At 47.1% G+C, this 23,433-nt stretch overlaps 1 protein-coding gene across 4 annotated transcripts in view; it reads right to left on the bottom strand.

Annotated features, from left to right (window-relative positions):
• The window catches only part of PRKG1 (protein kinase cGMP-dependent 1), a 1,197,536-nt gene that overhangs the window by 1,105,597 nt on the left and 68,506 nt on the right, over positions 1–23,433 (bottom strand). The window contains exon 1 of one of the 4 annotated variants that reach the window (XM_055322711.1): positions 7,091–7,581. The exons of 2 other annotated variants lie outside the window; for them this stretch is intronic. In XM_055322711.1, coding sequence (XP_055178686.1) covers positions 7,091–7,401 — 311 coding nt within the window. In that variant the 5' untranslated portion in view covers positions 7,402–7,581. Of the gene's footprint in view, positions 1–3,206; positions 3,273–7,090; positions 7,582–23,433 lie in introns of those variants that run through there. One more of the 4 variants, XM_055322714.1, reaches the window with a different exon arrangement.

The raw sequence follows: 23,433 nt of genomic DNA, 5'->3' as shown, positions 1-23,433 counted from the left end.
AAAATACACTTGGAAGGATGGTGACCCTAATGTGTGTGTCCTGTTCGCACGGCGGCCAGGACTCGTGGTCAGCAGGAAAGAGGACACACGCTCACCTTTCCAACGGAGTAGCTGCCACTTTTGTGTGCCCGGGTCCTAATAGGTGACCCCAGGGAGCACCCTCAGACCAACAGGTGCAGACGCTACGGGCCTGGGAGAGCAGCTGCCTGGCTTCGCGGGCCAGAAGGCATCCGGGTTGGTCAAAATGGACCAAGGAGAGTGCTTTGCCCAGGAATCAGGACTTCAAGTAATCCGTAATAAGTGAACTTGAGTGGACCGTGGGTTAGTCCAGTTCTCAACCCCAGCTGCGTCTCAGAATCATCTCAGGAGCTAAAGTGATAGATCTATTCCCCACACCCACCCCAGAGCAACAACACCCGAACCTCTGCAGGTGGCCCCCCCAGGAAAGATCGTTTTTAAAGCTTCTCAGGTGATCCTAACACGCAGCCAAGGGTGAGGACCAACCAGTTGGGCAAGTACTGACCACCTGCGTGGGCAGATAAACCACACGGCACTAAATGGCACACCCCTATAACCTGGCTAAAAAAGAAAAAAAAATACAATTCTCCTGCTTTTGTAAGCCCCTCGTACTTAAAGGTTCCCACCAAGAGAAACAGGTCCAGTCTTTAAGTGGGCAGCTTCTCCTGGTCCTGCACGCTGGAGCTCCGGGGGAAGTCTCCAGGAGGGGGCTCACGCCCCCGGGCACTGCTACGTTAATTGGCCTGCGGTAAGACCTAGAGCGCTGGAGTTTTTCCGAGGTCCCCCAATGATTCCAACGTGCACCTTGGGAACCACTGTCCTCTTATTTTTCCCCTTCTGCCCCAAGCACTTGTGCCTCCTGTTTGGTTACCGGCGGCCAGAGGCTCCCCGAGAAGAGCCTGGATGCCATTCAGGGGGTTTGGGCACAACTGCCCTCGCAGCCTTTTAGGAAGTCAGCTCCAGACCTGGATCCTGGCCCAGCCTTTGACAAAGCGTGTGACCTGGGACAAGTCACATCTTAGCTTCGTCTGAGCTCCAGCATCCCATCCCTCAGGACTCTGGAAGGGGGCTGATTCGGAGGCTACCCCCAAGGGCCATTGGAGCCACGACGGGGGAGACGAGCCACGGAAAGCCCAGGGCGCAGTCCGCGCTGCATAAGCGGCAGCCGTCGTGACAGACGGGCGGCCCCCTCCTGACCTGTCTTGGGTTTTTTTCCAGAAGCCGTGATACACTCGCGGCCCTCCTCATCCTCTTGCACACAGGCCCAAGACCACCTCCTTGCTGTCACATCGACGGACGTTTCAAAGGGACCACGCGAGGCGTTCAAAAGGGGCGCGGGTCTACAGGGAACATCCTGGTGGTTTTCCGCCAAAATCCCGGGGTGGCTCAGGCTCCCGGGGCAGGCCCACCTCGGGGGGCCTCAGGCCTGGCACCTGCCCCCCGTGCTCTCCTTCCTGCATGCAGAGCTGTCCCACTTGCCCAGTCTGCCCCAGTCACTGCCTCGGGCCATGCCCGCAACACCCGTCACGCCCTCCCGCATCTCCGCAACCGTGGGACAGCTTGAACGATGCTCATCCTGGGTCGCCCTGGAGGGTCCTCCAGGACACCCCTCTGTGCCCCCACCCCCCACACACCTCTCTTCTTCCCACTGGACTCTGCTGCCTCGCTCCTATCGATAACCAGGATGCTAAGCTGCATTCAGACCCCAGACCCTCTCGGGGGCAGGCGGTCAGGGCCCCCCTCGGGAGGCCTGTGTCGCGCGCAGCCAGGTTCGGAGTCCTTGCTTCTCCTGACCTGCAGGCTCACGCACCCAGACCGCACCCAGGGAGTTCACAGGCGGGTCCCAGCTACCTCCCCGGATGGTGACGGCGTCTCGGAGCACGGGCCGAGCGGCCTCAGGGGCCAGTGTGAGGAGGCGCAGAGGGCTGGCAGGGAAGGGGTGGCAGGCGGCGCCAGCTCCAGCGGGCACATTAGGATTCGAAATGCCACCGATGTGATTGCATAATAAGCTGGTGAGCATGCTGGCGAGTGCTACTCTCCCCACGTGCTCCTTTATCACACCGCCTTGCACTCTCGGAGCCGGGAAGGTTCGAGACGGAGGCTGTGAGTGCCAGCAGCGGGCCGGGCGGCCCGGCTGGGCAGCGGCCCCTATGGCAGGGATGACAGAAAGAGCAGCAGCCTGGTGTGCACATCCGGTTGCTAGGAAACCACGGAGACCCTCCACGGCTAAGCAGACAGCGACAGCGAGAAGCCGCGTCCCGGCCTCCTAGCCTGCAGGCTGCGAGCGCAGCGGCGGGGTGCACCCCGCTCCCGGGGAACAGGAAGCAGCAGGTGCCTGCAAGCTGGCCCTTCAGACCCGCAGCCGGTCTGGAGCCCGAGCCGCTCTCCCAGGGGCTTGTCAGGGTTTCCATCATAAGCCCCGTGGGACGCGCACACAACTCGACTGCGTTGCAAAACCCCGACCGGGTGCTAGCAGCCTGGTCTCGGGCATTTCGCAAGCGCTTCCAGGAATTCAGGGTGCAGACTGTCGTGTCCAATTAATGCCCCGACTTCAGTGGGAAAGGCAGTGAGAAGAGCGCTAAGCTGGACTTGAACCCGCCCACGAGATCGAGAGACCCCCCCCCCCCAGTGTTCCCTCCTCGGCTCCACTCCGCTCGCCCAGGTACCCAAGGGACCCGCAGCACTGGCCTGGGGCATGCAACGCGGCCATCCGCCAGGAGAATCTGGGGGCGGGGGGGTCCAGTCCTTTCCTTTCCCAGGGGGACCCCACGTCGTGGCGAGTTGTGGGCATCCGCGGGTCGGTGAAACGGAAGGCCGTCACCCGGCGGGGACACGGAGGACAGGGCCGGGGGTGGGGGGAGGCGCAGCGCTGGGGGCCGTCCCGGGACCCGGAGCCTCCCCGACAGGGACCGCTCGGCACTAGGCGGCAGGGACAGGGCCTGGAGCATCGGGAAAACACGCCGAGGCACCCTGTCGCCGATTCCGGAAGACAGAACCCAAGGCTCGCAACCTCTGGGGCCTAAACTGGCCCTTCCCCAAGCCCAGCAGGGCGTTCCGGGCCCGGTTGCTCTTGCCGACCTGAGTGCCCCCAGGCCCCGAGGTCCTGGTCCCTTCCCACCGCACCCGCCGGCCCCCTTCCACCTGCCCAGCTCACGCGGCCCTTCCGATGCCCGCTCCGAACACCTCACCTCCACCAGACATCCCAATACCAGGAAGCCAAAGGGGCCCGATTCCACTTTGCCAACTGCCTTAGGCGTGTCCTCCGCAGTCTAACTCCCTCTGCACTTTCTGGAATGCTTACTGGTGCGGCGTGCGCTCCTTGAGGCAGGGCCCCCATCTCTCTCACCTCTAAGGCCTCGGGACAGCTGCACATGGCACACATCCTGGCCAAGAACCGTAGGGCACATGTGGAATTTAATTGCTCCCTCCGAATAAATCTATGTTTTATAATATTCTCCATCCATGATACTGCCAACATTCTAGAATCCTCTCAGCTTTCCCACAAAGTTTAACAAACAGCCTGTAGGAAGCTACTGTCTGTCTAGAGACGGACTGGTGTCCAGGCTTAAAAGATCATAGAAGAGCCTGTTAAAATGAATGCCTCCCCCAAAATAAGGAAATCCATTTCTTTTTGTCCTCAGCGCTTCCAAAGTATTTCACAACCACAGAGTGAAACGTTACAAAACATGTCATCATTCCCTGAAATTCAGCTACCTCTGGGGTGAAAAGCACCAGCTGCACAAAAATTCAGAGACACGAGCAACTTTTTATAGGAACTTAAGGCCACACAGCCCAAGGTAAATGGCCTGCAACACTGGGACAGCAAAATGGAAAGGATCTGAGAATATTTACAACAGGTAAAGGGTTCAGATCCAAATGCCAGAGACTGGACGTTCTGACCTGTTAACAGAGTTTTCAGGAAGGAAGAAGTATCACGAAATAAAATGACTCTGAAGTCCGTAAGAACCATCCCATATACATAACCGACAGACTATCTGATCTCATAAAATGGATATATTTTTTTCATTTTTAAGGGGTTATGTGCTCAGTTCATTTCAAAATATACAGGCTAATAGTTTTCCATCCTAGAGTAGTTATTTGGTAGTAACGGAATACAGCATCGACTCCTACATCAGTTCTTTGCTTCACATTCCTAACAGAGGGCTTAAGGGCCATTTCTATACAGATGTGAAAGAGACAAACAAGAACAGCCCCCCCCCCTTGGCCCCCAACAGGCGCGCGCACACACACACCCACACACACACACACACACACAGACTCTCAGCAGGAGCTCCCTGGCTCTGACACAGCATTCCCTCCAATTCCCAGCTTACAGGGAAAATGCCAAACCAACAATATTAAAATGATTTAGGTTAATAATTTACATCTCACACTAGTTTTTAAATGATCGGAAATCACAACACACACACACAAAGAAGTTTTTCAGAATTATCATCCTCCGAGGGCAACGTCAGTAAGCAAAACGTAAACATATTTGCACGCGTCAGACAGCTGAACAGAACATTAGCTGGGCAGTTACCTACAACCAATGAAAAGAGAAGAGAAAATTCACAGGAACGTGAACTTGGATTCCATTTTTAGGCTATTTAGATGGTTTCCTTTCAGCTCGAACTCGCAATGATCTGTGTGTGAGCCTAAGAAGGAGGGCTATATATAAGTTGCACTAAAAGTGAAATATAAAGACATAAACACTTGTTGCCAGTCAGTCTGTATAATCAGCTTATTCATAGTGAAATAAATGGAAATCTGGAGCAAGTCTTGTTCGGTTTGGCCCGTTTTCCTAATTCTTTGCGGAGCTATCTTGCACCATCATCAAATGACATAAGGTATAAGCATTTTGCATACAATGTAACTTCTCTCTCAAGAAAGGTACACTCTACCACTTAAGCCAGTTTTATTCTAGTTTTCTTTATGTAAGTGTGAAAAAAGAACAGATGTTTTTCCAAAATTATTTAAGCTTGGAAGACAGTCTATCCTTTTCTTCACTATAATCCTTCAAAATCACCAAAACCACCATGGTGATACCTCAAACAGCTGATTTCTTTAAAGCATAAGCTATTGAATAAATATCAGAAGGCACAGCATTGTTCCATGATAAAATGTTTATTGTAACAGAATGGTGTGGATTATTTACCACGCTAATTTCATTTCCCACCGTTTTCCACCGTGGGCTTGCAGGAAAAAAAAACAAAAAACAAAAAACAAAAAAACCTAGCAGTCCTACGTGTGAAGCACCGAGAGACTTCTACAACTTCACCACGTTTCTAGAGCTCATTCCCCACTGCCTAGAATCCTTCAGATCTCCTCTGATGCAACGTGTAACTGGAGTTATCGGCTGGCTTGATCATGCTTCATTATAAAACCTATTAAAACGGTCTTTTTATAAAAGTGCAGTTTTCTCCGGGTTACCCCAAAGTCCTGCAGGTACCAAAAATGAGATCCTAGGCAATGCTTAAAAAGGCAGAGAAGCTGGAGTTATTTTTTTCATTATGCAAAACTTGGCCCAGGAGAGACGGCCATGTACCTCGTTAGCTAAAACAGGCAAGCGTGTCGGGACTGCAAATTAATTTACTGGAGAAAGTTGGGAGGAGATGCGAATCCTTCAGGTTTCTGAGGCAGATCCACGTCTACCCGGCAGGGCCACTTGCTGAGGTCAGAATCCCTGAAACGTTTATCCTCCGTTTCTGCCCCGCACTCTGGGGAGGACACCAACTCCTTCTTAACCTAAACCTGCGTGAGGAACAGCAAAAGCCCTACGGGAACCTATGGAAGAAAGCGTAACTCTTTAAGTTCTCAAAAGTCTAATTCGCACGTGCTTGCTAGCTGCCCCCCAAATCCGGCAATCAGAAATGGAGGTGATCACGTACTGATCCTTTCTCCCTATATTAATTTCTTGTGTTTACGAAGGGTTCCAAGGGAGCTGACGTTATTATGTAACACGTGTCATCCAGCCAGGGTGATGCTATTAGGAAGAGAGTAGCAAAATCTTTCATTTTATCATTTATCTCCTTATCTATTTGTTAGAAATACCCTTTGTTAGGGCGCTGTCCCTCCCCCTGTATCAATCCTATGTTTCTGCCACTTTACTCTCCATAAGGTCTCTGCATTGAGAGGCATCTAACAAGTTGGGGTTGGATTTTCCTACCCGAGTCCAGAAGCCCACGGGCGTGGAGCACAGTTCCCTAAACGCAGGGAGGACAGCAGAGTGGTTGCATCAGAAGCCCGGAGTGAGGCAGACGATCTGTTCTGTTCACGCTGTCCCTAAAGGTAAGTGTACTTCTCCTGCCCACCCCAAAACCCGCAACCCTCAGGGTAGCAGCCCCAAGCACCTCACACTCAGGGGCAACATCATGCAAATGCCTTGAGGAAAGCAAGCCCCATTCTCCCTCGGATGGTATGAAAACAGTATTTAAAAAAAAAAAAAAGAATCAACAGACTGGGCTTCCATTTGCGGGCTGTAAATGCCATCCAATTCAGAAATAAAATAAAATAAAAAATCACCCCTCGATATGCGTATTTGCTTATTTCTGACACTTGGAGGATGCCAGCACCCGGGGTTTGGAGGGGGGGGTCCGGGCGTGAAAAGGGAGAAATCCGGGAGAGCCACAGAGGCACGGAAAGTAGGGGTGGCTTCAGACGCATTGCATTTCCAGTCTGATGAGCCTGCATTTGGGATTTTCCGGCCGGGCAGGCTTGCCAGGGCACGGGGGAGCCGGGCTTTTTAGTCCCCGTTTCACACTCGCTGGCTCGCACGCTCACACTCACGCTCACACTCACACCGGCGCGCGCGCGCGGCCGGACACACACCTGGGGCGCGTGCGGGCCGGGTTCGGCCGCGCGGGCGCCTACGACCGTGCAGGGCTGTGAAAAGAAAAGAAGAAAAAACGAAAGCAGCCCGGCATCCGACAAAGACCGCGAGGCAGCGCAGGGGCGGCGAGCGTGGCTGCGGGAGGCGCGGCGCGCGGGGGGCGCCCCCAGGGCGCAGCAGCTCGGGAGGCGCCGGGCCCCGCGCCCCAGCCCCGCGACCCCCGCGCCCCTGCCCCCTGCTTACTGTGGGCTCTTGGGGTAGAAGGGCAGGGTCACGTGGCTGAGGTCCTGCAGGTCGAAGGCGGTGGGCTCGGCGGAGATCGCCTGGCGCTTGGTGCGCGGCTCGCCGTGCAGGGCGCCGGCGCTCTGCTTCTGCGCCTGCTGGGTGGCCGGCCGGATCACCGAGCGGTACTTGTCCAGCTCGTTCTGCAGCTTCTGGATCAGTTCGTCCTTCTGGTCCAACTCCAGCTCCAGCTCGTCGATGAGGGCATCGCGCTGCCTCAGCTCCTCGATCTTCTCCTGGAGCGCGTACTGCAGATCCCGCAGGGTGCCCATGCTCCGCCGCCGCCGCCGCGCGCCGGGGCCGCCTCCCCTCTCCGGGCAACTTTCCCCAAAGTCGCCGCCGCCTCCCGCCTCCCGCCTCCCGAGTGCCGACGCTTCCCACTCGAGCCCGGAGCCAGCCCCGGCTTCTGAGCATGCCCAGTCCGCCGCTCCGGCGCCGACTTTCCGTGCGGAGCCCACTTGTCGCGGCCGCGGGAGGCGCCGGGCGCGGGGAGCGCGAGCCCGCGGGTCGGGGCCGGTGCTGGGCGGGGGCGGGGGCGGGGGCGGGGGGGGGCGGGGGGGCGGGGATCGCGGGAGGCACCGGGGGACACGGGGAGGGGCGAGGGCGCAGGGGGGCGGGGAGCGCGTGGGGGCGGGTCGGGGCCGGGACCCGGCGGGGGGGGCACCGGGGGGCCGGGGGCACGGGGGAGGGGTGAGGGCGCAGGGGGGGGCGAGGGCGCGGGGGAGCGGGTCGGGGCCGGGACCCGGCAGGGGGGGCACCGGGGGGCGGGGGGCACGGAGGGGCACGGGGAGGGGTGAGGGTGCAGGGGGGCGGGGAGCGCGTGGGGGCGGGTCGGGGCCGGGACCCGGCGGGGGGGGGGGTACCGGGGGGCGGGGGGCACGGAGGGGCACGGGGAGGGGTGAGGGCGCAGGGGGGCGGGGAGCGCGGGGGAGCGGGTCGGGGCCGGGACCCCGCAGGGAGGCACCGGGGGCTGGGGGGCGACGTGGGGGCGAGGGCGCGGGTGGGCGCAGGGGGGCGGGGGGCACGGAGGGGCACAGGGAGGGGCGAGGGCGCGGGGGGGCGGGGAGCCTGGGGGGGCGTGGGTCGCGGCCGCGACCGGGCTTGGGGGGCACCGGGGAGGTGGGGCGCGGAGGGGGCGCGGAGGGGCACGGGGAGGTTGGGTCGGGCCCGGGACCGAGGGGGAGCGCGGGGGGGGCACGGGGGAGCGCGGAGGGCGCGGGGGTCACGGAGGGAGCGGGGAGTGCGAGCCGGCGGGTCGGGACCGGGACGGAGCCGGGGCGCGCGGGGGGCGCGCGGGGGGCGCCTGGTGAGCGGCTCGGCTGGGCGGAGCGGGCGGGCGCGCCACTTCGGGGTGGGGAGGTGCGGGGGGCGTGCGGGAGGGCCGCCCCCCTCCCCTCCCCTCCCCCTTCCCCTTCCCGGGCCTGGAGGCCGCGGGGTACCGGCCGGGCCGGGCCTGGGAGCTGCGGGGCCGCACGGGCCGGTCGCTCAGGCCGCCCTCCGCGGGGAGCGCCTCGCACAGGTGGCCGCGCCGGGGAAGAAACTTGCCTCCCGCCGGAGCCCGGGAGCCGGAGGGGGTCCCCGAGGCGCAGGTGCCTCGGGGGCGGGGCGCGGGGCGGGGCTCCGGCTTGGCCAGCCGCCCCCTGCGCCCCCTGCGCCCCGGGAGGTCCCGCCAGGTCCGGGCGGAGCAGGCCGCCCGGCCGCTCCCCCTCCCACCTGGGCCCGGCGCCGCCGGCTGCGCACCCGGGGGCCCCGGGGGGTGGGAAAATCACTGCCGAGCTCCCCCCCCCAAAAAAGTCCATCCTGAAATTGAACTGTATCTTTAGAAATATTCCTTTTGTGACAACCAAGCTGTGAGAACCGGCTCCTTACACTTGAATGGCAAGAGGCAAACTGTGAAGAGGAGGGATCAGGACGAGGGGGAGGCGCAGACGGGCTGCACAAAGCTACGGTGCCACCCAGCGCCCCCCACCCGCCTGGTCCCGGCCCTGCCCGCTCAGGATTCCCCCAAACTGTGGCAATTCGGTAGCGTCTCTCTGCGGAAATGGACTCCTCCCAGCACCTGACCACGAGCCTGGAATCTGCAAACATGCGCTTAGTGCTCACCTGCATTCCTAATATTTAGCTAGATCTCCACCAACTCGTCCAACTTCATGGCCCCTTTATCAGCAGCCCCCTAACGACTATTCTTGGGCGCTCGCTGTTAGAAACCAGTGCTCTCTGGCCATTCCTTAACACTAACAGGCGGTGGAAATCGAATGGCAATCCAGAACTATACTTAAGCCAAGAATGGATAGCTCCATCCCCCCCCCAAAAAAAAAAAAAGATTCGCTTTTACTTTCAAATACACAACTTTTTCTACCTGAGCCAAGAGAAAAAAGAAAAAGAAAAAGGAAACCAACTAGCCAATGGCACATTAACCAACCTTTATTTAGATTCAGAGTATCTCTGTGATTAGAAATAGGCATGACCCCTCGGTCATGGTCTCAGGCTCTTGGCACAGAGGATTTGAGACCATTTTTCTGCCTTCCAACAGGCACATTTTCAGAAATGCACTTAATGCAGAGCGTAATACATAAAGTGGATGATCCCCGAAGCTGTTTCATTTGTAATGAACAGAACAGGAGTGACTTACAAATACTGACAGCACTGAAACACTTCTGAATTGTTGTCTTGATTAAAACTAAATCAAGCAGAAGTGCTGTGGCTTCATATAACAAACTCTGTTCTAAAAGAGAGCTTCTGTGACAATTTTCTTGTCCCAGGCAAAAGGCCAAATTCTTATTTAACCTATGGGGATGCTTTAACTCCATGCGAAAAGGCTTGACACTAAATGCCTTCTTCCTAAAGATTGACCTAGGGGTCCCTGAGGCCAAGACTTTATGCCTACAAATATATCAGAAGCAATGAACCGGGGGATCTTTAGACAACTGCTAAGCAGGGCAATGTTTTAAGGTACATTTGAGGCTTAAATGGAGTTATTAATGTCTTAAGGCAGCACAAACTACAGAAGATCTTTCATTTGTAGAAAGCCTATCTACATGCACAAAGGAAAATAAAAAATAGCATTTCAACCAAAAAAACATTCAGGCATTTTGAATAAAAGTGAAGTGTTTCTACACCAAGTCACGGAAATCTTTCACTCTTTGCGATGTCATACCTACCTGCGACTAAGGCTATATCCATGCTACAGTTCATTCTCGTGATACAAAAGGTATCCCATGAGGAATCCTATCCCAAGAGTCCCAAATCTGCTCTAATACATGCCAAGACAGGAAATGGCCAAAACCTGGGACTCTTGTAATGGACTCACCCTTTTAAAAGGTATTCAAGGTATAAGAATATATTTGGCTATATTAGCCTATGCTAGGAAAAGAATCATTTCCCCCTCACTTTATATGTGCAAAATCCAGAATTCCCGACCTTTCCATTCTTGTGGTCAAATATTTTAAGTAAGTCTCTCAACGATGCTCTTGACTGGTTGTTTAGGTCTTAAGGGGCCCGGTTTTCCATCTCGACCTTTTGAGTGATCCCAGTCTTTTTTAAAACATCTTTTGTATCGTTCTTGATAAATGCTGGAAATAGAGGTTATGCAAAAAATCGAGATCAAATCTACCACAGGTCTCGTGGTAAACTAAAGTGGCTAAACCATGAGATCAGAGTTCAGGCACAAGGCTACTTTCTCTAGAATTCCAGAACCAAGTCACAGCTGGTTCTTTAGCAAGTCCCAGCCCCTTAGTCCCAGCCGCTAAGAGAAGCAGGCCCACCTGTGGCAGATCGCTGCTCTTCAACTTTGCACCCACCCCTCACCACTGAAAATACCTCTTCTCATGCCTTCCTTATTCAACCTCACAACCATTTAGTGGGCATTCGATAACACAGCCTCATCCAAATACTGGATCTTAAACAATAAAATCTGTAGAATTTATTACCCTTTGCAAAAACCTTAATTAGCCTCAGAAGGACACGCCTCCAAGTGTCCATTCCACTGATGCTACATTTCCTGGAAAAGCCCTGGGGATGAAATTTTCTCCTGCCATTTCATGTACATATCTTCTTGAGTAGATAAAAAAATAAAATTAAATTAAATTTAAAAAGCAAAACAGAGCTGACCTTTTTAGGTGAGAGAAGCCACCCCTTAGAGAAAACTGCTACAGGTAACAAGGACTCCCTACGAAATAGGGAAGTTACCAATCTAAGTTGCCCATCGTAACCAAGGCCAGAGTAAAAACAACTAACTTCCTTGAACTCTTAATCTATGACAGGCACTACTTATGTAACCCCACGGGGAGAGGTGAGGGGGTCTTTATTATTACCCCCACTTACATTTGAAAAAAAGTGGAGGCCATGCATCACCCACCTAATGAATGGCCAAGCCTGGATTCAAATCCAGCCCACAGGATACAGAGCTCAATCTCTGACTCCCTGCCCCTCACAATCTTCTGCAAGACTTCCAATTGTTGCCAAAGTCTGGATTCTCCATCCAGAGAGAGAACAATACCCTCAACAGTTCCTAGCCTGATTTGGGGGTAGGGAAGGTAGAAAGAGGAAAAACTTGGAGAATCCTGAAAAAGCAGGAAAAAGAATTTTTGAAACTTCTTCTTCCCAAAATTGTCTTCACTCCAGCACCTTTACCATCCTGATTGAAGGCGACTAACTTGCATCCATCTGTCCGGGACTGTCCTCGTTTTAAATCTAAAATCACTTGGATTGTCGCGGTTGTAAAGCTGAAGTCCTAAGGACCCCCTGGTCCTGGGGAAGGCGGGACAGTTGGTCACTCTATTTATATGGGGATAGCTGAACCTCCCTATTTTATAAATATTTTCTAATTCTGCTTTCAAAGTTACAGATAGAAAAGTAAAATCTCGGAAGATCTAGGACAGTAATACCAATTCTTTTAGGTCCATTACAAACCCACTTACATGCTGGTCTGTGTCGGTATATGTTAAGGAAACAATCATCCTATTTCACTGCGTAAGAATGTACCATGGGAACTGTCTTGGGCTATAAAGTGGATGAGTCAGATGACAGAATTTTAATTGCACTTTGGTAAATGAGACAAAGATTCTAGGCTCTCTTTTTGGTTTACTGTTTTTATAAAAATCTGACATATTGGCTTTCAATGGGTAAAGCTCAATAATTAAAGCACCTGCTATTTGATTAACTCCTGCAGAATTAGATTACTCTTACGATTATATTTGGTAGAGGATTCAGCCATCGGGAATCCCTATTTAAATGGATATAAGTAAAAATTCTAATGGTTTGGCTTTTTGAAGTTAAACTTCTGTGCATGGTGTGTTCTGCATGGAAAGGGGGGAAAAAACATGAACCATTAATGATGAAAAACTTACTGCAGAGATTTGGAAAGTAATAGTGCATTGTACCATAATTGCTAATGTGCTTAGAGTTTAATACCGAATTAGTGTCATGCCTAATATCAGTTGAAATAAATTCTTATATTCCACAGCTTAAAACGATGGCATGTTATTATGGAGACCGGAGGAGTGTTCATGAAAACCCATGCACTGTCTGCCGAAAAGAAGGCTTCTCTGAACTCTTCGGGAAGCTGCCTGTTTCCAAATAATGTTTCCAAATAATGGAAGAAATGAAATGTTTTTAAGAAGAAAGGAATTTGGTTTTCCACATTTTTTTTCATGAATGGAGAATTTTAAAATGCACCCAAAACTGGAATGTAAAATGCCTTAAGCACAAAATATTATCTTGCTACATTTTAAGCCCCGTGGGGGGAAAAATACATGAGTATACAACATTGTCATATCTCTCCTGTCTAATAAATTTAGTTTCTCAGTCCTATTTCAGTGATTCTTCTGGTATATAAATGTATGTTATTTTGCAAGTTAATGCATCAGTATTTTCCACAGAATGGTCAAAAATACTTGGGAAAGTAATTTTGCACTTGAGAGCATATCTGTTATCGTGTAGCTTGGTGAAGGACAGCTCTGAAGTCAACGACTTGAGGTTGCTACTCTTATTTTAAATTGCATTTAACAGCTGGTAATACTCAGTCATTCTCAACCTACATGTTTTGTAATCAAAACTGAAAGTAAAAACTAAAACTGCATCTTGCTAGCGGACTTGCTAAAATCAGTAAAGTGAGAAAGTGCTGAAGATGGAAGAAAGATAATAAAATCGAAGTTTAAACTGGGCTTTTACCGGTGAGTCAAATGAATGGACTAGGCAACAGTAAGACAGCGAGGCTTCTGTTCCCACGGTGAGAACGTCAGGGATCTATCTGGAAGAGAAGGACGCTGCCTGCAAGGGCAGGAACTCTTAGTAGGAAGCAGACGGAGAGCTTCATCCGCATGCACGTGAATATCCCCTAACTTCAAATTCAGGAGACTCTTAATATTGTTACTTTTGTACAATCATCATGAGACGGGTATCCAGGTGATAGGCGAATGAAGTGGTGGGCCGGAAAAGCAGACGGATGTCATTTCCAGGCCAAGACATGGGACCTGCTGTTTATGAAGGCATTACCCACGGACCAAGGATACAGACCCGACCTAGTTGAGGCCCACAAGACACATATTTCCGCCGTGCATTTGTAACCAAATGTAAAATTACCAGTCACCTTGCCCAGTGCATTTTTAAAAAGATCCCATAATTTCTCCCTAGTCCAAATTGTATTTTTTTTTAATCATTTTTCAAAGCACAGGCCTCTGATCTGGTCAGTAAGAATGCCCCATATAAATAAATAGCAAATAGGGACGTTCACCCTTTTTTGGTATTAGGCCGACTATTCAGCGTCTGTCTTGAGTCACTGCATTATGTAAGAATGTTTTTACTCAAATATCAAAGTTAATTTGGGGAGCTATTAATGGAGAATTCATCAAAGTTTTCCATAGAATACAGTACAGCCAAAATGCTTACCATCTATCTTTCTTAAAAAAGCATCTATGTTGAATACCAGCTTTAAGTGGAAAAAATGACAGGGAAATCTTCAATGTTAAAAGCAATTGCTGCTGTTAGGGACGTAAAGAACTTAGTGAAAATTGCTTATTTTCGCTTTGCAGCTTCCACTGGTCAGACCCTCTAACCATGCACAGCAAGTAACATTCTCTCTGCAGTCACACAACTGAAACTTCCCTAATATAACCGCATTTCCACCTGTACTCCATTATTTAATTTAGTTACTTTCTGCCTTTATAACCAGCACTCCCAAAATACAGAGAACTTAAAGACTTAGCACTTGCCGGGGCCGGACACCCCACCCTTCCCCACCTGCAGCCAAAAATAAAAAATAAAAAACAAAATTTTAAAAAGCAGCAAAAATGTCCTTATTTTTCATTTATACTGGATATCAGAGAAATTATAGCTGAAAGCTGAAATGTACCACTGCGATTATGTAATTCCACATCCTAATTTTAAATTTAAGGAAATTTAAAGGCCACGGAAGTCAAATGACTCAGCAAGTCTAAACTCACAAGTTTAGAACCCGAGTGTGCCCACTCCCAGCATCCTGTTCTTAAAGTTACACTACTCTTTCACTTTGCATTTTGTGATTAGTGCGCACAGAAGCCTGATTCAGTTCACACCAAGTCCCAGCGCATCTGTCTCCATAGGTAATAGCTGTTAAAGCCAATTCAGAACTCTTTAATTTGCTGCCGAGAACAAAACACATCAAAAGGCCTTTACAATGTCTAATTAGTTCTATGATGCCTCTCCTTACACTCGAAGTAAGGAACAGTTGTTAGGACCCTGAGATCTACACGACATGACAATGTGTGTGTGCGCGCACGTACACTTGCAAATGCCTCAAAGTCAGGCCGGTGCCACAGGTGTGAAGTAACCAAGCCTTCTAATGCACCCCCATTTATATCAAAGTAGAGGTGAGCATGGGAGGTGCATCCACTTTACCTGACAAGGATTTAAGTAGGAAATAGAGGCAACCTCCTTGCTTGCTTTTTCATTTTTCCAACGACACGGCGGCTCAGTTCTACTCCCTTCGCAGGGTTTTAAAAGTCTTTGGGGATACAAAGGACATCATTACCAAGACAGAGAAAATTTGTCTCCCATTCCTACAAATTCAAAGGTAACAACTTAAACCTAAAAGAACTCTCCGAATATAGATGGTTGATACTTGAGTCCCTGAAACCATGTAATGGGTCTTAGACCATTGGAGACATTTTTTAAGGTATAATCACTTGAGAATATGGAAAAGGATGATATTGTTAACTTAATATTTCCCAAAGGGGGACTCTAAGAATTTTCACACACACACACACACACACACACACACACAAAGACAGTAAAGACATCCTTCAAAATGCACTGAAACATATAGCACTCAAAATCTGATTACATAAGTATTACCCTAAAAATAATTTTGTACTTTGGTATTCTCAGGATATGTTCTTTTAATCACCCATCTGTCTACACCACAAATTTTTAACAAATTACATGGTTCTCATATTCTGCAACCAGGGAATGTCCAATCGTGAGAAGTCAGAATAATTAATGAAGAAAACAGAAAAAAATAAAGCAGCAGCATATGGTAACAGCTGGTGGAACAGCTAAACTCGGTGGTCAGTGCACAGCCTTGCTGGCAAGCCCATAACTCTAATTGAGAGCTCTCACCAGTCAAGTGTATACAACAACGCTGTGCTTCCTCCAAGTGTGAACTAAGGAACACTAGTTCCTCAAAAATGGGAGGCAGGGGCGTTCCACAGTCAAAAATGCTTGGAAGACACCGAGAAAAGTTGAGTAAAGCAGATTTCTTTCTGCATCATTCCAGACAACTTCCAAATTATCAATATGTATTATTGAATCTCCAAAATAAACATAGAGTAAATACACACAGTCGATTTAAGCAGCTAGACTTTCATCGGAAGTTGAGCATGGAGTATTTATGATAGTGAATGTTTTCTTTTTAGGATTTTATTTATTTATTTGAGAAAGAGCGCACAAGCAGGGGAGGGGCAGAGGGAGAGGGAGAAGCAGGGTCCCCCCTGAGCAGGGAGCCCGACCCCGGGACCCCGGGATCATGACCGGAGCCGAAGGCAGATGCAAGGCCGCCAACCACCAGCATCTCCCCTGGAAAGTCACAGTTCACCCAGTCCGTGACCTCAACCAATGGCACGACAGGAAACCCAAGCACATGGCAAATCTGGTGCTCACAGGAAGGACTAGGATCACCATCTGACGATCACATCTCCTCTCTTAAAATTAGGCTGGGTCACTGGATTGTTGCTCGGCCTGGGAAATAGTCAAGGAAAAGTTACAATGGGACTGAGATCAGCAGAGCCCTTGATTAATAATTAATCATGTAAGTGTTATACTGACCTTTCAGTTCTTATAAATCTCCAGGCACCAAGGAATTTCATTTTAGCATTTCAGAGCTCTTCTGCCTTTGAAATCCCTCACTGAACCCCTTTCATGACCCTAAAATCTCAACCCCATCACCTCCTCATCACCAGTGCCATTGTTCTGAACCATTAACTCAGTGAATTCATGCTTCTCTCCCCAAATACCACTTCCTCTGATAATCCCTCCGAATCAGCCCCATGACATTTTCCCTTATAGTAGAATTGACTATTTACAATTATATATTATTTTCAAGGATATTTGCCGATAGCTATCTTATCATTCGATGGTAAACAAGAAAACAAGGAACTATGCCTACTTTGTCCACCAACACCTAGAACAAGTAAGCCCGCCCTATATACTTGCCCATTGCACTAAATGAAGGAATTTGAGATCTACTTATCTAGTATCAACCACACGCCACTGCCAGTAAACAGGAAACTTGTCCCTTTCTGCCTTTTCTCCATCAAGAGTTTAAACCATCACACTGAACTAAATATCCATTGACACAATACGGAGGTGGACCTCAGAGTCTGCACCCCTCACGTGGCCATCCTCTGGAAACGGTGTGTCCTAAGCCTCAGGAACGTCGGTATGACTACCCCGAGGGGCAGCTGCCCTGCACCGCCGGTCCTAGGCAGGTCCCATGTTTGTCTGCTTTTTAAATAGCACTGATTTCCTATGTTCTTTCCAGAAATGTTTATGGGATCTGTTGCCCCTGGACAGGTGCTTCAGAGGTGGGCAAAACCATCGAAACTACAACACTGTGACCAAAACCTACCTAGAACATGCGTGCACACATGTGTGTATATGTGTGTATACATATGTGTGCACATACACAGTTAAACCCTGAAAACAACACAGGTTTGACACACATCAAACTTACACGTAGGTTTTTTTAATACCATCTAGGTCTGTGAATGTATTTTCTCTCCCTTATGATTTTCTTGATACACTTTCTTGTCTCCAGCTCATTTTATTATAAGAATACAGTGCAGAATACATGTAACAAACAAAATACGTGTTAATCAATTACGGCATTGGAGGAGCCTCAAGACGACAACAGACTATTACAGACTATTAGTAAGTAGTTCTAGGTTTGGGGGGAGTCAAAAATTATGAATGCATTCTCGACTGCACGGGGGTCAGCACCCCTAACCCCCATGTTGCTCAAGGGTCAACTCTGTGTGTGTGTGTACTGAAAGCCAAGATCAATACGGTAAATACAGCTTAGAAGTGAGGATAGGTAATGAATTTCTCAGTAACAGGATAGCAAAAGGTGGCACGAAAACTATGATATGGTGATTTTCTGACAACTGATGCTGTAGCTCTCGATAATTCTGCATGTCCCTTCTGTACCTAATAAGTATATCAGATGTTTAGTTTAAAACTGTGGGGTTTTTTATGCAGAAAAAATCCACATAGGTATCACCCTTTGAACATATTTGCTACTTAAGACCCACGATAACTGTTTTCTACCTGAATATTTATTTCTAGGAAAACAATATTCCTGGATACCCAACCACCTTCTCACATTGCACCTAGACAATCAGCAGAGAGCAGGGTGGTGGTTGCAACAGGTGGTGGGTGGAGAGGGTGGGAGAAAGGAGTGAATTGTTTGGGTTTGTTTTGTGGTTTTGGGGGGCTTTTTTTTAGTTAAAGTAAATTGAAAAAAAAAATGCACCTAGACAATCAACTGTCTTAATGTACTTTTAAATCACCATAATCCCAGGGTCTTTCTTACTTTTAGGCCTATAATACATTGTCTTCAAGGTTCAGTGCTCTTTTATATAACACGGGCACTGTCAATTCTCAATTTCTCTCTTCTGTTTCTTCCCAAGCTCTAGCTGCTGCTTCCAAGAAGCTGACTGCTGTATTTGGAACTGGGTTGTGTTTGAGAGTCCTTCTTAATGCTTATTTTTAAAAGCTATTAATGCCATCTGATAGTATTTTGAACGCAGATGCTTCCAAACAAGGTGCTTGTCAGTTCAGGAGTGCTGATTGACCAGTGCCCGTGTCCTCCTTGGTCACCCCATTGATAAAAGCTTCAGAAGTTGGTCACCTGGGGGGCTCAGTGGTGGAGCCTCTGTCTTCAGCTCAGGGCATGATCCTGGGGTCCTGGGATCGAGTCCTGCATAGGGCTCCCTGAAGGGAGCCTGCTTCTCCCTCTGCTGTGTCTCTGCCTCTCTCTGTGTGTCTCATGAATAAATAAATAAAATCTTTAAAAAAAAAAAAAGCTTCAGAAGTTCAGATGGAAACAGAGTTCAAAGGCAAATTAATTCCCCCCAAATACTTTTCACCCAATAACTTAATTCAGAAGCTAGATAGGCTTATCTCCTTCACCTCTCATCTTGTTCTTTTTTTTTTTTTTTCATTCTTTCTATAGAATATCAGAATTGGCCCTTCCAACTACCAGTCAACTGACTGTCAAAGTATTAACCTTTGGGTGCCAGCAATACTCTCAATGTTCAACAGCTGTTCCACTAAAACCAAAGACAGAAGTAGTAGTTTGTTAATGCAAAAAAGGAGTATTTGTCAAGTAGATGTCTCCTATAATTTAAAAAAGTTGGCAAAAGGCTTCCCAAGTTCTCCAAATTTACTGCATTGTATAGATTTTGTAATAAAGGTAAATTTTGACAGTTACCAAAACCTAAGTTGAAACTTCTCCTATGAAAACTATAAAAGGAAAAAATAAAAAAAGGAGACTTCCTCTTCCATGGAGGAGAGTCAGATTTGGAGACAAAGACTCACAACTTTGTATACATACAGCCCACAAATTTTTATAAATGAAGCCTTTCATGCAATTGTTTACTGCTACTTGAGAGTCTGAATGAAACCTAAGTTTCTGATTTGCAATTGCCTGAAATCTCCGGATCTTCAATAAAACATGAATGTTAATAACTATATGAATGTAAATAACTCTCTTAACATTTCATTACTTAATCTCTCCTGGTTCTTATTCATGTTTTTCCTCCAAAGAAATAGGAGTCTCATGTTGCAGTTATCAATATATATCATCTTTTTGGATGCAGGATTTTCTAAGGAAAAATATATATATAAACGATTAATAGTAATTAAGCTTTATAAAAGAAAAATATCTTATTGAGATATGTATACCTTTCTGTACAGTAAATATTTTATTCAGTTAAAAGAATATTTTGTAGAAAATGGGACCTAATGGAGATTTTTAATTTCTCACTTTTTAAAAGTACAGAGTTAAGCAAATTGCTGTGAAATTTGTACTTCTCCTTTGCATGGTTTATTTCAAATATATTTCCATAAATAGCACACAGCTTCAGCAAACAGTACATTCTTCACATTTTTCCCTCAGCTCTAATTTGAGGGCTAAAATGAAGAAATAAAGGTACAATTGCACCCTCTACTGTTCAAATTTTCCATGTCCACATTGAGCAAAAAACATCCTGCATACAATTCTTTAACTCCTTCATTATAAAAGTGGTGGGTAAACCACGTTCGCTTCCATTTGACATTAAGTAGCAGATCTTCAAATAATTAGGCTATTTGTTGGAACTTCTTTAGTCATAGGAATGGAAATTGAACATTTACACAGTTACTGGAACCAAACTAATTCAGAAAATTGTAATTCTCATCGAAGCACTTGACATGTGAAGTATCCGTTAACTTAAGCATAATAAATAGGAAATGAAAGGAAAAATACCAAGTCACTCAAAACCAACCACTGGCATACACTTCGAATAGCATATATAAAGTATACCCGGGGTTTTTTTTTTTCAAACTAGAAATTAAAATAAACATTAATGTTGCTCTGAAACTGCACGTTGAAGTCCTAAAAAAATTCGTCCTGAGATCTTATTTTTTTCAAAGCTGTACAATGAGCCAAAATTAATAGCTTGTTTGTTTCCTTCCTTTCAACCTAGTTCCCTTGCCTTAATTCAACAGTTGTTTGATATTTATTCAGGAGATTTCTATCAATTTCTTCTTCTATTGATAAAGAATTGGCTTGTTGCTGGCAAACCCTCTCACCAAGAACAATTAGAAAAGTTAGTCTCCCCCCACTACCAGCAAAAAAAAAATGTTAAGGCAAAACTTCCTTAAAGTTTTGCAATAGGGTTTGAATGGCTAACATTTCAGAGAAGAACAAGATCCAGAGAGGTAAACCCAACATTCAGTGTCCTTTTGGAGGCATTTATGAATTACCAATACTCTTAAAGGGGATAAAAGAGTATAAATTAGAAACAGAGAAGCTAAGAAGCTGACAAAAGCTTCTAAACGTCTTGGGATCCCTGGGTGGCGCAGCGGTTTGGCGCCTGCCTTTGGCCCACGGCGCGATCCTGGAGACCCAGGATCGAATCCCACATCGGGCTCCCGGTGCATGGAGCCTGCTTCTCCCTCTGCCTGTGTCTCTGCCTCTCTCTCTCTCTCTCTCTCTCTCTCTCTCTCTCTCTCTCTCTGTGACTATCATAAATAAATAAAAATTTAAAAAAAAAAAGATTTAAAAAAAAAAAATAAACGTCTCACAGGGCCAGAGGGACAGAAATTGGAGTTCAGGCCCAACCAATTCAAAACTGGAAACTATAAAAGAAATAGAAATTTTAGGACTGAAAAAATTCGGTAACTGCGTTTTAATAATTCTGTAGTTGTATTTAATGGCAGGGGACAAAATTACTAGACTAGAACATAAATCCAAAGAAAATAGAATAAAAAGAAAAAAAAGAATTAAAAAGAAACGCAGGAAGGAAAAAAAGGATAGGAGATGTGAGATCATAAAGAAAAAAAGGATAGGAGATGTGAAGTCAAACTATATGTAATTGGAGTCCCAAAAGGAGAGGAAACATGGAATGGGACAAAAGCAGGATTTGAGGAAGTAATGGCTATGAATTTTTCAAAACTGATGAAAGATCTATCAAGCCATGATTTCCAGAGGCACCATAAGCCACTAGCACAATAAATACGAAACACACCAGACAGAAACACTAACACATACAACCCTAGGTATATCATCGTAAAACCTCTTATAGTCAAAAATAAATTCCGAATAGCAGATGGATAAAAATGCTTATCGCCTTCAGAGGAGCAACAATAAGATTACAGTCGACTCTTCAGTGGAAACAACGAAAGCCATAAAACAACAGAGGAGTAACCTCAAAGGGCTGGAAGGAAATAAAACCACCAACAGAGAATTCTATACTTGGTCAAAATAGCCTTGGCAAATAAAGGCAAATAAATACATTTTCAGGGAAACTAAAACTAGAGAATTTGTCACCAACAGATGCATTCTAAAGAAAATACTAAAAGATTATTTGGGAAGAAAGAAAATGAAAGTAGATGAATGCAAACAGGTATAAGGGGAAAACTATTACAGAAAGGAAAAATATGGAGTTTATATGAATGGAGTTAAATCTATATTAAACATTGTTTAATGTTGCTGCATTAAACAATGAAAACATCTCACATCAATAACAGGAAAGAGAGGAGGGGATCAAAAGGGGTAAAGGAGTTGTTGGGCGTAGCACTGTCTGAGAAGTAACAAAAATATTAATTTATCTTCAATTTTGCTAGAAGATACATTGCATGTTGTAATTTCTAGAGTAAGCAACAATAGAACTAAAACACAGAATTGAAAATCTAATGGAGGAAAAATGGAATATCAAATAGAAAAGGGGACACAAATAGTACGATGATCGATTTAAGCCAAAATGTACCAGTAATTAAACTGATGAACAGATTAAATATGCCAATTACTAGACAAAGATCACCTGGCTAGATTACAAAATACAAGTATATACATCTTATAAGAAACAATTTTATAGAAGGGAACAAAAAAGACAGAGTGGAAAATGTGAACACAGACCAAAAGAAATCTGATGTAGCTCTACTAATACCAAAGAATATTTTAAGAAATATTATTTTTTAAATTTATTTTAAGAAAATAAATACCACTAGATATGCAGAGGAACATTTCACAAAACAAAAGGATAAATTCCATTTATAATCAGAATGGGATTATAAATCTACATTTATATATTCTCAGTAACAGCCTCAAAACATGAAAAATAAAAATTCATAGTGCTAAAAGGAGATACAAATTCACAATCTTTTTTTTTAAAGACTTTTAATTTATTTATTCATGAGAGACACAGAGAGAGAGGCAGAGACAGGCAGAAGGAGAAGCAGGTTCCCTGTAGGGAGCCCGATGTAGGACTCGATCCCAGGACCCCAGGGTCACGACCTGAGTGGAAGGCGGATGCTCAACCACCGAGTTCCCCCAGGAGTTTCTGTAGTTTGCCTTTTAACTCTTAATAGTATCTTTTAAAAAATAGACTATTTTATTTATTATTTTTTTAAGACTTTATTTGAGAGAGAGAGTGAACAAAAGAGAGAGCGTAAGCAGAGAGAGGAGCGGAGGGAGAGGGAGAAGCAGGTTCTCCACTGAGCAGCAAGCCTGTCATGAGGCTCTATCCCAGAACTCCGGGATCATGACCTGAGCCAAAGGCAGATGTTTAACAGACTGAGCCCCCCAGGTGCCCGAAAAATAGACTATTTTTATTTTTTTTTATTTTTATTTATTTTTTTAAAGATTTATTTTTATTTATTTATTTATGATAGACATAGAGAAAGAGAGAGAGAGAGAGGCAGAGACACAGGCAGAGGGAGAAGCCGGCTCCATGCCAGGAGCCCGACTCGGGACTCTATCCCGGGACTCCAGGATTGCGCCCTGGGCCAAAAGCAGGCGCGAAACCGCTGAGCCACCCAAGGATCCCCAAAATAGACTATTTTTAGAGCAGTTTTAGGTTCACAGCAAAATTGAGCAGACAATCCATATCGCCTCTTGGTCTCATATCCTCATGGCCTCCCCTACTTTCAAAATCCTGAATCACACTTGTATGTTTGTTATCACAGATGAGCCTACACTGACATGTCATCATCACCCAGAGTCCATAGCTGACATTAGAGTTTGCTCTTGGGTTGAACATTCTGTGGGTTCTGACAAATGTGTAATG

The sequence above is a fragment of the Nyctereutes procyonoides genome, unplaced genomic scaffold (genome assembly GCF_905146905.1).
Source record: "Nyctereutes procyonoides isolate TBG_1078 unplaced genomic scaffold, NYPRO_anot_genome, whole genome shotgun sequence".
Taxonomy (NCBI): Eukaryota; Metazoa; Chordata; class Mammalia; order Carnivora; family Canidae; genus Nyctereutes; species Nyctereutes procyonoides.
This window is presented reverse-complemented; position numbering and strand designations above follow the sequence as displayed.